The 17,109-nt window shown below is 51.3% G+C and overlaps 1 protein-coding gene across 1 annotated transcript; it reads left to right on the forward strand.

Moving 5' to 3' along the window:
• The first annotated feature begins 4,927 nt into the window (after positions 1–4,927).
• Positions 4,928–15,779, forward strand: prdm2b (PR domain containing 2, with ZNF domain b). The gene is made up of 4 exons (XM_084445567.1): positions 4,928–5,041; positions 7,229–7,342; positions 7,876–12,581; positions 13,543–15,779. The coding sequence occupies exons 2-4, from the start codon at positions 7,324–7,326 to the stop codon at positions 13,558–13,560; spliced, it is 4,743 nt and encodes a 1,580-aa protein (XP_084301693.1). The 5' UTR covers positions 4,928–5,041; positions 7,229–7,323; the 3' UTR covers positions 13,561–15,779.
• Positions 15,780–17,109: the final 1,330 nt, after the last annotated feature.

Consider the following 17,109-nt stretch of genomic DNA (forward strand, 5'->3'; position numbering starts at 1 on the left):
CACAAGAGGCTCACTGCATCAGCGGAGCCTCCCCGGCGTCTCAAGTCAAGAGACATCCTTTTGTGCCTCACGGGATCTCCTGCAGCAATGCAGAGATCTTAACATCAGCGAGGCAGGATGGGCTGATTACATTTGGCGTACGGAGTGGGAGGAGAACACCTCCAGACTCTGATTTCATCCCGGCCGCCGGTCCTTCCCCTACCGGGATGAACTTACCCAGATCGGTGTGGGTGAGGCTGAATCGCCTCCGGACCGGCGTCGGACGCTTCCGCTCATCAATGCACAGATGGGACTTGGTATCCTGTGTGGCGTGTGAGTGTGGCACCGAGGAACAAACCGAACACCACGTCATCCAGGACTGTCCGATATATCGGATGCCCAACGGAATGCGTTGTGGATGACGAAACGGTGACATGGCTCCTGGAGGTGTATAAATGTATATGTATATATATATATATATGTGTATATATATAGCCCAGGTAAAGGTAATGGATAGCCCCTCAGCCCCGAGCCTGGGGGGAGAGGACGTAACAACGAACCCACACGAAGAAGTTCCATGGTCTTTGAATGTATGTTTGACATGCAGGCCTGTCTGCTGTTCTGTTGTGTAGATGGCCACGGCCGGTGCTGGTGGGAGAATGGAGAGCCTGGATGACATCCCACCCCATGTGTGGAGGGGTTTACCCAACACTATGAGTCTTGGACTCTCTGCTGTTCATGAAAGCCGTATTGGTGAGTAGAAGATGTTCTCTATTAAAAGAAAATGATTCGTACTACCGGTTGGCAAGATATACGAGGTGCGACTGAAAAGTCCCCGGATTGTGTCAGCCACGCTCATGCCTCTATTTGAATTGAAAAAACAATGATATCCCTTTGTTGCCCTATATCTCACGACTATTCTGGTATAATATTGTTCACCTCACTCAATCGGTGCTTCTGTGACAGGCTGTTTTGTAGAGTGTTGCAGGGGTAGCTTGTCACAGTTGTGGCACTTTTCTCTACCAACTCCCAAAACTCAAAAATGTTATTACAATAAAGAAAGTACACTCTCAAAACATTTCTATTACAGAATCTGCAGAGAAATTACACATTTTTCCTCAAAGTAGTCCCCCCCAGAGTTAATGCACTTCTGCATTCGCTTTTTCCACCCATGGAAGCACTTGGCAAAGTCCTCCTCTTTGAGCCCCCTTAGTTTCCCACTCACGGTGACTTTGATCTCTTCCACGGAGGTGAAATGAGTTCCTCTGAGCACAGTCTTCAGCCTGGGGAAGAGCCAGAAGTCACACGGTGCGAGATCTGGGGAATAAGGAGGGTGATCAAGAGCTGGGGTCTGTTTTTTGGCCAAGAACTGCCTCACACTGCTGATTGGGGCAATATGCAGACACCTTACAGCAAAGTAGAACAACTGTGACAAGCTACTCCTGCGACACTCTACAAAACAGCCTGTCACAGAAGCACCGATTGAGTGAGGTGAACAATATTATACCAGAATAGTCGTGAAATATAGGGCAACAAAGGGATATCATTGTTTTTTTAAATTCAAATAGAGGCATGAGCGTGGCTGACACAATCCAGGGACTTTTCGGTCGCACAGAGGCTGTTTAGATGTTGCCTGCTGATAATGGGCATCTTACCCACATCTGCTAGGTGTCTGGGCCTCCAAGCTCATCCCTAAAGGCAAGAGATTCGGCCCATTTGTAGGTGAGAGGAAGAAGAGGTCTCAGGTGACCAGCAATGTTTACATGTGGGAGGTAAGCAGCAGAGGACAGTTTAATATTCAACTTGTGTCAACCCCATTCAAAATAGGCAAGGCAAGGCAAGTTTATTTGTATAGCACATTTCAGCAACACGGCAATTCAAAGTGCTTTACATGAGACAACATCAATACAAAGTTCAACACATAAAAGGTCAATACTCAAAAGATAAAGACTCCAGTGTGACATCATTCTTGAAATCAGTGGAGAGACACCCACCAGGGATAATCAAATAAAGACCTTGGAGGCCTTCTCAATCTCCTGTCGGTCACATAACTGTGCACTAGGGCTGGGACGACGCGTCGACTTAGTCGACGTAATCGACTACGCCAATACGTCGACTTGCGTAATGTGCGTCGATGCGTCGCAAATAAACAACATGGCTGCGACCGGCGGAGCTCTTTGTGAAGACAGCCGCAAGATAGCACCGTAAGTCACCGTTGTATTTCTGTTCACTTTTCTGGCCGTGTATGAGTGAAAAATGGATAGCTACTAGCTAATGTTACACAAGCAATGTAGCTCACCACAGTGTGTATGTCTTCTGGTGTTAGTAACGTTAGTAGCTGGCTAGCTCCGGTAGCCTGTTGTCATTGTGGTGCTCGCACCTAAATGGCTACGTTAGCATCAATTTAGCTAATCATAACATAGCAGCGAGAGTAACGTTAGCTAGCCATGTAGCTACTAGCTAGCTATGTGTTGTGGTGATGGACAGACTTCTAAATGGCCATGTTGGCATTCAAGTTGGCTCAACATAGCAGTGAGGTGGAAATTAAGGGGCCTACACATGATAAGAGATGTGTGCTTTGCGCGAGGTAGGGCGCAGAGCGGTTTGTTTACAAGGACATGTTGCTAGGCAACAGGGAAGCTACCGGAGCTTTTGAAGAACGGTGCTAAAATCTCCTAAAACAGGTTATTTGGATAAACTGACCACATATTGGTAATCTACATGGTTACTTTCTCGCCTGAGAAAACATTAAAACTAGTCTTATTTTTAAATATGCCACTATTAGCATTAGCTATTTAATTAACTAATGTGCTTAATATTTTCAGGAGGCAAAGCAGTGTGGAGGACTTTTTCCACAAAAAGAACACAACTCCATGCACACCCCAGATGGCTGCTCAGCTTTCTAACTGCATCTTCCAGATGATCGTCAAGGACATGAGACCTGTTGCTATTGTGGAGGGTCAAGGCTTCCGTGAGATGATCAACACATTTCACCCAGGGTATACACTTCCCTCCAGGCACCACTTCACAAATTTGATGGAGAAGAAAGAAAGAAAGAGATGTGGACATGCTCACATTCCTCCACAGTAATGCCTAAGGTGGAGGGGGGAGAAGGGAGAGGGGGGGGGAGAGAGCGAAGGGGGGAGGGCGAGAGAGAGGAGCGCACGAGAGGGGGAGAGAGGAGCGCAGGAGAGAAGGGGGAGAGGGAGCGAGGGAGAGAGGAGCGCAGGAGGAGAGAGAAGGGGAGAGGGGAGGAGACGAGGGAGAGGGGGAGAGAGGAGCGCAGGAGGAGAGAGAAGGGGAGAGGGGAGGAGACGAGGGAGAGGGGGAGAGAGGAGCGTGTGGGAGAGAGGTGCGCGGGGGAGGGGGAGAGAGAAGAGGAGGCAGGAGGAGAGAGAGAGGGGGAGAGGAGTGAGGGGGAGGGGGAGAGAGGAGCGCAGGAGAGAGAAGAGGAGGCAGGAGGAGAGAGAGAAGAGGAGGGGGGGAGAGAGAGGAGGGGGAGAGCAGAGAGAGGGGGAGAATGTTATATTGTTACTGAGATCGTTATTGTTACTGAGAGTTATAGTTACGGTATTCCGGTTAGAATTGCACTCGAATTGCACTAATTAGAGGATTTTATGTTGGTATTTATTTTGGTATTCGTCCTGAAAATGACTTGAACTTGCCTACTGCATTACTTGCACTTTTCCTTTTATTTGAAGTTAACTTTTATATTTTATAATATTATATTTTATGTTGGACTGTAAGACAGAGAGGATTTTTTTTTTTGTGGAATATTGCCCTGCAGTGCAGAAGCATAATTTATATATTTGTACAGGAATAATTGAATAAAATACTGAAATGTTAATAAGAGACGTTTTTGACATTTATTTGGGGAAAATTAAGTGATATATTAATCGAACAGTAAAAAAATAATCGTTAGAGTAATCGTTAAATTAGTCGTTAGATTAATCGACTAATCGAAAAAATAATCGCTAGATTAATCGTTAGAAAAATAGTCGTTAGGGACAGCCCTACTGTGCACTATATATGCATACAGATATCCTCAAATATCTTCCCTTCTTTCAACATCTCTGGTGGGGGTGAGTGGTGTAGTGAGTGAGTGAGTGAGTGGTGTAGAGAGTGAGTAGTGTAGTGAGTGAGTGAGTGGTGTAGTGAGTGAGTGAGTGGTGTAGAGAGTGAGTAGTGTAGTGAGTGAGTGAGTGAGTGGTGTAGTGAGTGAGTGGTATAGTGAGTGAGTGGTGTAGTGAGTGAGTGAGTGAGTGAGTGAGTGGTGTAGTGAGTGAGTGAGTGAGTGAGTGGTGTAGTGAGTGAGTGAGTGAGTGAGTGAGTGGTGTAGTGAGTGAGTGAGTGAGTGAGTGGTGTAGCCACTTTCCATCACAGGTTCACACTGGTGACAACCTTTAATCATCTCAGGACAGAAATAATTGAGTACCTGTATGACTTTGAGTGATGGCCCATATTAATAGGCTGTGTTCTCCATAGTGTTGGTTCTCTGTGCTGTTGTAGGTGTATTTCCCAGCCAGGGGCTGGATGTGTGTGGATGCCACAGACCCCATGAAGGGAAATTGGCTACGTTATATAAACTGGGCACGCTCCACTCGGGAGCAGAATCTGTTCCCCCTGGAGATAAATCGAGCCATTTACTACAAAGTGTTAAGGGTAAGTCCTGCAATGACATTAACCTCACCTCACTATAAGAATAATGTTCTCCTACTTACACATAAAACAGTACATATTTCAAGTACTTGACTTTGTTTGCATTGCATAAGTCGACAATGTCACTCAAATGTAATAAATTGATAGATTAGGAGTTTCACAGAAGTCCCAAAATGTCAAGAGTTCCATACCCCCGATTTGACAGACACACACGGGTCCTCCTGTCTTTTAGCAAAGTTGACTCTGATTGGTGCTCATTCTCATCATTTATTGTACCAGCCAATCGGACCCGGGGAAGAGCTGCTGGTCTGGTACAGTGGGGAAGACAACCCCGAGATAACAGCTGCACTAAGGGAAGAAAGGAGCAGTCTGAGCAAGAAAAACTCACCCAGGGCCAAAAGAGGTGAGGCGCTTAACCAGCCAAATGTGAAATTCCTTTACAGTTGTATCGTTATCAGTTAATTTACAAACTGCACCAAAAGCATAACTAACGTGCAAATACTAGCAATCGAACGAAGTGTAGTATATAGCCGCTAACGTTAGCTAACTAGCTAGCTTGCTATCTTACACCAGTCCAGTCCAAGTTAAATTCAAGCGCTTGCTGCTCGAACTAGCTAACCAGCTGCAGGCAAACATGAACGCTATTTGTGATTTTACAGTTCTGTACTTTTCTAGACAACTTTATCGCTCGATCACCCCGTTGTCATCAGGTAGCTAACATCACTAGTCCTACATAAACAGTTCCTGTACTTCGTTAACTCGCTAGCCTAGCCTAGCAGCTAGCTGATCAGCCCTGTCTGTCTTCGCTGCTGACGCTCCGATGATGTGACCTTTCTTCAGAGTTACACATTCTTCAGACTTGTGCCGGAGCTTGGTTATTTGATACAGGTATTAGCCAGCTAGCTACCCTCACTAGACGGATCATTCGGTGCGCAAATGTTCTATTCGTTCAGATAGATGCGGTGATTTTGGCTCGGCATCCCCGGGTCTCTGTCAGGTAGACGGAGTGTCAGGCTAGCTGAGCTAACGGCTAATGGCTAGGTCAGGACGTGCCAGACACCCCGTGCAAGGTAGGGGTGATGATGGCGAGATGGCCTTGGTGCTCGGTCAAGTAAATAATTGATCCGTTATAGGTAAAGGACAAATAAAGGGATAATCGTTGATGAAAGTGGTCGTCTGAATTTATTTATTCGCCCTTCTAGTACAAGTGAGCCTCTAGATTGCATAAGTTATGAAGCTGGATATCTTAAAAATACATGCTGCATACTTGACTTAGTATAGTTGGAAGAGTTCGGACAGCTAACCTAGCCTAGTTTCGAAACAATAAGCTAAAAGTAAAAAATTGCGAAATAATCGTTTTCGAATGTAGAGGTGACATTGGTTAAGATACTTTGTTCTCTAACATAGCCTACCTGATTGAAAGAAAAAAAGCTATACAGTTGTCAAGCGAAGTCAATGTAAAGTTGCTGTAGCCTGTGTTAGCTTGTGCAGACAGAGTAGGCCTTGAACGCAGCTAGTTGCACAAGCTGAGTCCCACCCTTCCTCCCAACAATACTAACGTCACCAGATTTTTTGCTGTCCTACAGAGGTGAAAAGATAATTGTGAAAAATACTTTAAAACACGTTAACTTGTCATTAATCAGTGCTCAAAGTACTACTGGCCAAATTATTATTTTTAGACAGCCTGTAGGCTAGACTGACTGGTGAGCTGATCAAGGGACTGATTCAGTGTGCATCAGGCAATAACAGTAGATTTATTGGAGATATGATGGATGTTTTGAATACACAACAGACGGTGCCCCACCTGTAATCCTGGTTGTTGGGAGGTTGGTGTAGCCTGAATATTTCTAGATTGGAGATGTTTGAGCGAGGCTGCTGCAGATTTAGCCTGTAGGATGCCATTGACCGGCCAGGTCAGATGACCAGGCTCTAGCATGTGTTGGTGTGAGGCTTTGTAGGCCAGATGACCTTGTTGTCCAAGCACGCCCAGGGATGACGGGGTGCTAGCCTAGCCTCTCCAGGCACTTCAACACATTCAAAACCACCTCTCCTCCCGTAACCACAAAATATGGACTAGCAATGTCTTGTCACTCCATTTTTAATGCGTTATTGATTTTCAAGACCTGAAATTGTCACTGAATGTCATTATGATTGCATCGCATATATACTATTACTGACATATCCCAAGTATCTTTTTTCTGTAGGTTGAACTGTTCTTTCTGCTAGAGCCATACATGTTGACCAACCGATTTTAATAATGTCCTTATTTACCATGGAAAGGTGATAAGTGCTTTATGCTTTTAACTAAATTAACTTAACAATTGACGCTGTCTGGTATTTGCTACAATTAGGGAAAGTAGGCCTGATAATCATGCCCCTGTGTAATAACAGCAGTAATAACATTGTCAGTACCAAGCACCACTTTGTGTAATAACAGCAGTAATAAAATTATCAGTACCAAGTGCCGCTTTGTGCACTCAGAACTTCCAGTGCCCATTTATCAGAAGGGCTCAGTTTTCAGTTCTTTATTTTCGATGTAGGTGATGTATTAAGGTTAATTCATGCTTTCTCTTCCTCTTCCCCCTCTGAGCCAGGAGAAAGCTGCTGGTGCGAGCCAGACGGGCTGGTTTGGGTGGATTCCGTGGGCCCAAGCAAACAGGACAAACCCAGCCTGCCACCACAGCCATGTGGGATACAGAAGACGGTGTGTTTTTCTTATCAGTGAATTAATATTTAAAATGTTTTGCATATAGTTCATGATGGCCTAAGTGTTTTGAATCCTGATAGACAGGGGTGAAAATTAACTTTTTGGCTCACGGTGAGTCACCTGCCAAGGGGACTGAGGATGAAAAAATCTACCGGCCAAGTATATATTTTTTTCAGATGGCCTTCCGAAATCTAGTCGCCAATTGGAAATTTTACCTGCTGATAGATGCAGTGTGTAGGCTTGAGTTTTCCACTGGATTAATCACTACCTGGTCCAGTTACTGGGTTCACATACAACATCTACGACGGGATACGAGTTTTAGAACGTCCGTCCTTTGAGTCTTATAATAACGGGTTGAATCCTAAACGGCAGTTTTAGAACTTTGAATGTGAAAGTTCAATCTTAAAAATGTTCTAAAACTGCTTAAAACTTTCTGGGCTTCCCAGAGCGTCCGTCGTTGAAACCGTTGACATGTTGAGTGTCAGATTCATCCAGCTCTGACGACTCCTTGTGTTGCTTTATTGAAACAGGTCCTACTGAGGAGCAGAAGAGGCCGTCGTCTCCGGGACCCTCACAGGGAGCTGAGGAGCCGGCCACCCTCAGGGCAAGTCCAGACCCCTCCCAGCCTCCGGTCCTGGCCTCCTCAGCCATGATGGAAGAGGACGTTGAAGAGGAGGAAGAGGAGGAGGAGGAGGAGGGTCCAGGTGACCTGCATTCGTCTCAGCCTGGTGCTGCAGCCAAGCCAGAGGAGAGCAGGAAACAGCCTGACCTGCAGCTAAGCCATAGTAGCCCTGCCCAGGAGGAGGATGAGGAGGAGGAGGACGAGGAGGAGGAAGGGACTGGTCCCGGGGTCCCTCCCCCTCAGGACGACACTAAGACCGCCTCCTCCTCACTGCCGAGGCCTGAGCCGGAGGCCGACCCGGACCTCGACCCCGACCAGGACGGCGACGCCCACGGCGGGACGCACCCGTGTCTGCACTGCGAGCGCCACTTCTCCACCAAGCAGGGCCTGGAGCGCCACGTCCACATCCACGCCGCCGCCAGCCAGCAGACGCACGCCTTCAGGTGCCGCTACTGCGGCAAGTCCTTCGGCTCGCAGGTGGGACGCCGGCGGCACGAGCGCCGGCACGAGAACGTGGCGAAGAAGCGCCCCGGGTCGCTGGCCGGCACGGCCACCCTGCTCGGCCCCGCGGCGGCGCGCCTCGACGGCTCCGGCCCAGATGGCGGTGGCGGCGGTTCCTCGGGTCACTACGCCGTGGCGGGGTCCCCGTTCCAGATCCCTGGGGCGCCTGCGCAGAACCTGGACGTGTTCCGGAAGGACCCGGCGGTCGAGGGGGGCGACCGGCCCTTCGTCGTGGACGAGAACGGAGAGTCGAAAGAGCTCCACCCCTGCAAGTACTGTAAGAAGGCCTTCGGCACCCACACCAACATGCGCCGACACCAGCGCAGGATCCACGAGCGCCACCTGCTGCCCAAGGGCGTCCGGAGGAAAGGCCTGCTCCTGCAGGAGAGCCCCGCCCAGCAGCAGCAGCAGCAGCCCGGAGAGTCCCCCGGGGCCAGCCCCCCGCCCGTCTACGTCCCCAGCGCTGACACCGAGGACGAGGCGGACGACTACATCGTCGACGTGTCCAAGAACATCTCGGAGAACCTCAGCCTGTACATCGACGGCAAGATCCTGTCCACCAGCGCGGTCAGCGGCTGCGACGTCATCGAGGTGGACTCCAGCTCGGCGGCGCTGTTCGGCCTGGACGCCGTGATCATCAGCCCCGGTCAGATCAGCCAGGCGCTCAAAGTCGACACCAGGACCGGCTCGGTCCGGCAGGTCCCCGGCGGCGGCGCCATGGGCCAGTCCGTGTCGAAAAGGAGAACATCCACGCCCCCGCTCATGCCCAGCCTCAAGATGGAGACTGAGACGGGGTCTTCCTCCACGTCCTCCCCCTGTTCCACTGCCTCCTCCTCCGGCCTGCTGGTGGGCGGGCTCTTCACCCAGTCCTCAGACAGCCTGGCGTTCCAGAAGGAGAAGACCATCTACCTGTCCCCCAAGCTCAAACAGCTGCTCCAGACCCAGGACAGCCAGAAGCCCACCATCGCCCTGATCGCAGAAAGACACCGGCTGGCCCCGCCCCTGTCCATCACGTCTCTCCCCGGGGGCTCGGGGAGGTTCAAGAGGAGAACCACCTCCCCTCCGTTGTCGTCGTCCCCACACCTCAGCCCCGCCCCCAAAGGCGAGGGCTGTAAGAGCGAGCTGGGGGCGGGGCCCGGGAGCTCGTACGCCCTCCGGGTGCCGAAGCTGGAAGGCTACGGCGCGTCCGCGGCATGGAGCGTGTCCAGGGAGGAGAGGGAGGCGGCGAGCCCCCCGGGGAGGGACCCCCGCGGCTGGCCCGCCTCCGGCAGCAGTGGGGGGAACTCGTGTAACCAGCAGCCCCTGGACCTGTCCAGCTCCGTGGGCCGGAGGAGCGAGGGCTCGGCCAGGGCCTCAGGGGAACTGGTCCTGGATCTGAGCATGCACCGCAAGGCCGCCAGCACGGAACCGGAGGCCCGGAACAGCCCGGCGGCCGCACAGCCCCTGACCCGGAAGAGGAAGCCCAACACCAGCATGCTGGAGAAGGTTCTGATGAACGAGTACGCCGGCCTGACCCCCCTGGGAGACGACTCCTCCCCCCTGGGAAGCCCGGATTCACAATATACTGCAGGCAGCGGCACGGGCACCTATTCTCACAGCGCCTCCCCCAATATGGCGCCCGAATCGGCGCACCCGTCGCCCCCGTCTCTGACCCCTGTCATGCTGAACCCCCCCTCGCCGGGCGCCTCCAGCCTGGCGTCCCCCACGCCGCCGCCGCCCGTCCTGCCCACCATCCCCTCGCCCGCGGGCACCCCCAGCTCGCCGCTGTCCCAGCCCTCAGACTGCTCCACGCTCAGGTCCCTCCCCGTCCTGTCTCCCAAAATGTCTCCCCGATCCCTCGACAACAGCGAAGACGAGCCGGCGTGCTCCTCCAAGCCCGCGTCCGACGCCGAGGACGACTCGCTCTCCGAGGTCAACCACAGCGACGCCAAGCCGCCCAGCCCCGCCCCCCACCCGGCGGCCAAGGACCCCCTCGGCAGCCCGTCAAAACCAAGCTCCTCTAGAGAGTCAGTCTCTCTAGACCTGACCTCCGCAGAGTCCGGGGTCACCAGGAGAACTCGGAACAGTCTTCTGAACGGGAAAGTGGGCGGGGATTTGTCGGTGCGGGGCGAGTCCCTCCCGGTGTTCTCAGCCCTGACGGAACCCCCGTCGGCCGCTTCAGACTCCCTCGCTGCCCAACCCGACGGTCCGTCGGCCTCTGTGGCGTCGACCGCGTCTCTCTCCAAGAAAGCGATCAAAGAGGAGCCCGCTCACACCGACGTGGCCCCGCCCTCTGGCAGCGTAGAGCCCTCCCCTCCGCCCCCTGCTGCTGTCGATAGGCCCTCCCAGGAGGAGGAGGAGGAGGAGAACTCCGAGGCCTTCTGCAAGAGCTTTGTGTGCAACGTGTGCGAGGAGCCTTTCCGCTCCATCAAAGAGCTGAGCCAGCACATCGCGGCGCACGCCGCCGCCTGGCCCTACAAGTGCGAGTTCTGCGTCCAGCTGTTCGGCGAGGCGGCGGCACTGCTGGAGCACCGCGCCGCCCTGCACGGCGTGGGACGCATCTTCCTCTGCTCCGCCTGCTCCAAGGAGTTTGCCTTCCTCTGCAACCTGGAGCAGCACCAGCAGGACCTGCACCCCGACCAGCCCTGCACGCACGCCGCCGTGGAGAACGGCAAGCTGCGGCCGCAGAACTACACGGACCCCGGCAGGGCGAGGGAAGGGGGCGGGCCCGACGCCCCCCCGGCGCCAGAGCCCTCCGAGCGGGCCGAGTCCCAGGGCGGGTCCGTCGCCAAGCAGGAGGAGGAGCCGGGCGTGAACGGCGAGCAGGCGGACGAGGCGGCGGAGGACCCGACCGAGGAGCTCTACACCACCATCAAGATCATGGCGTCAGAGGGGGGCAAGGCCCGAGGCCCCGACGTGCGGCTGGGCATCAACCAGCACTACCCCAGCTTCAAGCCGCCGCCCTTCCCCTACCACAACCGCACGCACGCCGCCTCCGTGGCCTCAGCTACCAACTTCACCACCCATAACATCCCCCAGACCTTCAGCACCGCCATCCGCTGCACCAAGTGCGGAAACAGCTTCGACAACATGCCTGAGCTGCACAAGCACATCCTGGCCTGCGCCAACGCCAGCGACAAGAGGCGGTACACTCCCAAGAAGAACCCCGTCCCTCTGCGCCAGATAGTCAAGGCTCAGAACGGCGTGCTGTCACCGGGCTCCGCTGCCGCCGCCGCCGCCGCTGCCGGCGCGGGGCAGAGCGCCTTCCGCAGGATGGGCCAGCCCAAGAGGCTGAACTTCAACCAGGAGCCCCCGGGGAAGACAAGGATGAGCTCCCTCAGCAGGAAGAAGAACCAGCTGGTCCAGAAGGCCATCACTCAGAGGAACAAGTCGGCCGCCTCGGCCAGGAAGGCCCCCGTCAAGGAGGAGGAGGAGGAGGAGGAGCAGCAGGAGGAGGAGCAGCAGCAGCAGCAGGAGGTTCACGTCTGCCCCCACTGCAGCCGCGAGTTCACCTACCCCGCCAGCCTCAGCAAGCACATCGCCGTCAGCTGCCCCATGAAGCCCGCCGCCAAGAAGGCCAAGAGGGGAGCAGGGGAGGCGGCGCCGGCCTCCGACAAGAACATGAGCCTGCGGAAGAGGGCGGGTGAACCGGAGCTCCAGCAGCCCGAGCTGGCCCCACCCCCGCCGGCGCCGAAGGCCCTGGGGAAGACCCGGGCCCGCAGCTCCGGCGCCGCCGAGGCCCACGCCCCCCAGGCCAGCAGGGGGAAGGCCACGCCGGCCCCGGGGAGGCCCAAGAGGCCGGCCTCTTTCCCGGCTGCCGCCCCTCCCCCCGGCAAGAAGGGCCGAAAGGGCCAAGTCCAGTCATCGCCTCCCACCCCGCCCTCCTCCGAGACCCCCGGCGACGCCACGGCGCGCCCGGCCGGCAGGGTGGGGCGGGCCCCCAAGGAGGCGGCGCCCAAGAAGGGGGCGGAGGCCAAGCTGCCCCCGCAGCAGCCCAGGAGGGAGGTCCAGGGGGAGCGCTTCTCGCTGCGGGCGCGGGAGCGGGCGGGGGGCCCGGTCACCAGGAGCCTCCAGATGGCCAGCGCTGCCGCCCCGGCAGACGACCTCTCCAGCCAAGACCCCAAAGAGACGCCGGTAACGTACCGTTGGCCTGTCACAGCAGTCTCATCCTGTTAGCCTGACAAAAGGCCAAAGAGCTGTGCGCTCATCCACCCTTATTAGACCAGGTGCTGGATCTGAGAGTACATACGTGAGGAGAGAGGAGAGATCCGCACACTGATATCTCCTGGTTCACTTTATTGAAAAAAGGCAACGTTTCGATCCTTAGGTCTTCATCAGGCAACTTCCGAAGTTACCTGATGAAGACCTAAAGGTCGAAACGTTGCGTTTTTTCAATAAAGTGAACCAGGAGATATCAGTGTGATGTTACCTTGACACATCCCCTCTAACTAGACCTATAGATCAACTCCACACACTCTGAATTGTGTTTGTCAGGTTGTGTTGCAGTTCAAGGCACATGTGATTGGTCATGGCAGTAGTCCTGTAACAATAACCGCTATATTGATAAGCCGTGATAAAATTTGATTAAATGTATTGCGATAAAATGATCACTAAAATTGTGTTCATTATTACCATGCTTTGAAAAACTCTACTGTAAATACTGTCCAGCATCAGTCAAAGCTAGCAACAGTATCCAAGATGCATTATTTTAATTTTTATGCAAACAAAAAGTGCATAGTGCTGCTATTTGAAAACTATTCAGGGTTTTCAATATAAAACTTAGTGAAATGTTTTCAGAGTGTAGTTTTTGAACATTTTCAGCATATTTCAACAGTACCGTGGTCCGTGATAATACTGATAACCGTGATAATTTCGGTCACTATAATCGTGAAGTGAAATGTTCATACTGTTACATCTCTAAGCCTGACACCCCCCTCTAACTTGACCTATAGATCAACTCCACACACTCTGAATTGTGTTTGTTAGGTTGTGTGTTGCAGTTCAAGGCACATGATGGCGCATGGTGTCGTCTTCATCTGCTAATGAGACAAACGTAGTCGTTCCAGACATTTTGACATGTTCTTGTGTTTCCCAGGAGTCTCTACTGAAATGAGCCAGGCTGAGGACGTATGGAGCAGTGTGGAGGGTGTCCCCTCATGAGAGATCCTCTGGACCAAACTCTCCCTTCGCCCTGAGGAGCACCTGTGGGCGGGACATGCCCAGTCACAGGAAGTGACTGACCCGGTGACAGGAAGTAAACACCTTGTCGGCTGAAGAACAGGAGGTTGACTCTCACCTTCCGAAGAGAGCCTGGACTCAAGCCAGCCATGCAAAAAAAATGAATAATAATTAAATGACAATGAGTTAATATAATATATATATTATATATATATTGTACGTCAGTACTTTACCCAAAACAGTGACATTGGGGTTCCCTTATGTTTAAAGAGCTGATCTATTGCAAATGGCAATCATGTGTCAGTTCTCCAAACTGGCGTGGTCTTTCTTTCGCTCCGTACCTCCCCGTTTGCTTGTTGAGATCTCTGGGAAGTCTGGGCATCTCCTGATGCATGTCCTCAGTATCCAGTATAACTACTCATCCCTGTTACTCGCCTGTGCCCTGCACCTACTTTCATTAATACAATGATACAAACCAATATGTATGTTTGATTTAAGTCTCTATATAGAATAGATTGTAGAATATCATTTTTGTCCACTTTTTTTGTTGGAATTTTTACTGTCCTCAGGAACAAGGTGTGTGTGTTTGTGTGTGTAGTAGTATGTGTGTGATTGTGTGTGTGTGCGTGCAAGTTTGCATGTGTAGTATGTGATTGTGTGCGCACGACTTTGCATGTGCAGTATGCGTGTGTGTGTGTGCGAGTTTGCGTGCGCAGTATGTGTGCGTGTGTGAGTTTGCATGTGCAGTATGCGTGTGTGTGTTGAGGCTGACTACAGTCAACCCCTTGGTCTCGGTCCTGATATGTACATGCTTTTCTTACTGACATCTTATCTGTTCATTTTTAAATTTGGTTGATCAGCGCATTACCTGCAGGATGACCTGCCAGAACACAGCTACTCTGGCCGTTATGAGGAGGTGAGGGGGAAAGATGATGTCATCCTTATAGAAACAGTCCCGTCACACGAGAAAACAAACACTGCCATTTATCCACTCGGTCATGTCATTGTTTGTTCATTGGAACGTGTCATACACAGATATATGGTCGTGTGTGTCGTACACAGATGTATCATCGTGTGTGTATGCATGGGCAGCCCATCATGTCTGAAAGCACTTTAAAATTAATGTCTGCCAAATTCTGGTTTGATTTGATCAGCGTGGAACATGAACTGATTTGGTTTTAAAATGTGAACAATTGAGTGTCTTCAGTTTTGTTGCATATGACTGCCACTTCTGGGTTGCCTTGGATACCTGAGAAAACAGTCATTGAAGTATTTCTTAAAAAACATTTCTCTGGTTTGAGACCAGACTAAAGAGTCCTTTCACTCGATTCTATCAAAGAATCCAAAGCATTTATCTAAAGAGTATAGCATAAAGAGTATAGCAGCTTCCTTATCATAGAGTCAATGCCAAACAGAGACGTTAAGACTTGTGTGTGAAATATTTTCAAAGGTTTTGCAAAGTGAATCGAAATTGACTGTCTACAATTTGTCACCTTGAGCAGAGAGATGAAGCGAAGGAGTGGTGGTTTTGTTAATTTCTGAAACAATCACTTGAGGATTTGTCTGCTGAGGCAGATGTCCTAATGTCATCCACACAGTACAGTTTACAGAGGATTTCTGTACCCAACGTTTGGCGCACCATATGTGTGTTGCTCCCAGTTGCAAATTGTTCCCAATGAGCAGGCAGGCACCTTGCATGGCAGCTGCCGCCATTGGTGCGTGAATGGGTGAATGAGAGAGGCCATTGTAAAGCGCTTTGCATGAGAGCGCTATATACGTGCACTCCGTTTACCATTTACGATATCTCGGTGTAGGTGAGCTACTGTGCCTGGTATGACAGGTCACAGTGTGTCTGGCTCACGGTTCTGTCCCCACCTCCCTCATGTGCTTCATAGGGAAGGTCCCAAAGCTGTTTACAGTCCTCTCTGCTCCTCCTGGACCATCCCAGTTCGACTGGCCTCCCTGCCCCCCTGGATGGCCTGTTGAGGGTGGGGTGGGGATTATTGAACAATATATTATAAAGCTAATTTATATTTCCTTGGGATGTTTCGTCATGTTCGTTTTGCCTTCCTGCCTCGATAGTCTTGATAATTTTGTCCTCGAACGGAGGTCTTCTGATATGTTTGAGGATGAACGATGATGAATATCCCTTATGACCTCGTATGTTAAACACACTGTTGTAATTGACATAATAAAGACTTTTTCAATTTGGCATTTTATGTGTTTTGGAATGTGTTTAGTTCCTCTTTGCAAATGTAATTGTGACATAAGGATGACCAAAGAGAAACATTCTTGAAAACACAGCAGTCTAAGGATAGGTTTATTTTTTGTCTCACCCCCGAGGACCCAGAGAGCCCGGAGGGGCTGTGGAGACATACACCAGACTCATCGCACATTTTTTGTTGAAATTTTTACACATCAAAACAATTTTGTGATGAGTGCATTAGAGACGGGGTCTGTCTGTCGCACAATGGGTGTGTATTTGTTAAAATAAATTGCTACACTTTGGTGTAGTTCGGAGGCCTGTAGAAGAAATTTAAAATCCAGCGCGAGCCAGTATATCCATGTAATGGCGGTGGTCGGGGCACTTAGAATGCAGTTTCTAAAAATCTATTTTCTGCTGCGAAACGGTTGTTTTCATCAATCTGTCTTGATGAATCGCTAGTTGTGCTTACATAGAGCATATGCCTGTTTTGGTTTTTCACATGCCTCTGTAATATGATCTTTAGAAACGTCTTAAGAAACGAAATAGCTTCCTCACTTGCTCCAGCACGCATGCGCACAGCGTGCTGGAGCAACGATTGCGCGCTGTGCTGGAGCAAGTGAGGAAGCTATTTCGTTTCGAAAGACGTTTCTAAAGATCATATTACAGAGGCATGTGAAAAACCAAAACAGGCATATGCTCTATGTAAGCACAACTAGCGATTCATCAAGACAGATTGATGAAAACAACCGTTTCGTGGCAGAAAATAGATTTTTAGAAACTGCATTCCAATGCCCCGACCACCGCCATTACATGGATATGTTACGGTCAATGTGAGAAAACGGGGAATGTGAGCTTTTCCCGGTTATTGCGCACATTCCCCGACCTCGCGGGGAATGTGGGAGAAACATGTTCGTTTCTCACATCTCCCGGGTAATGTGCACATTCTCCGACCTTGCGGGAGATGTGAGAAATTGGTTAGTATTTCTCACATCTCCCGCAAGGTAGGGGATTGTGCACATTAACCGGGAAATGCTAGCAATTCCCGACCTTGCGGTAAATCTAGGAAAGCGCAACCGTATGCAAAACCTCTGCGCAGCCGGGTGGTGGGAGAGGGCTTATGTGACGCCTCAGAGGGCGTGCACCATAAGAGGCACCCACGGTAGTTGGGCTAACGTTACTGGCGCACACCTGTGAGAGATTTTTCGTCTTTCTTTCGGCTAGCTAACGTGTAGGGTTCCTTTGGAGGTTCCCACCTTCCTGTTGTTGCGATTTTCATTT

The sequence above is a fragment of the Borostomias antarcticus genome, assembly GCF_949987555.1.
Source record: "Borostomias antarcticus genome assembly, chromosome: 11".
Taxonomy (NCBI): Eukaryota; Metazoa; Chordata; class Actinopteri; order Stomiiformes; family Stomiidae; genus Borostomias; species Borostomias antarcticus.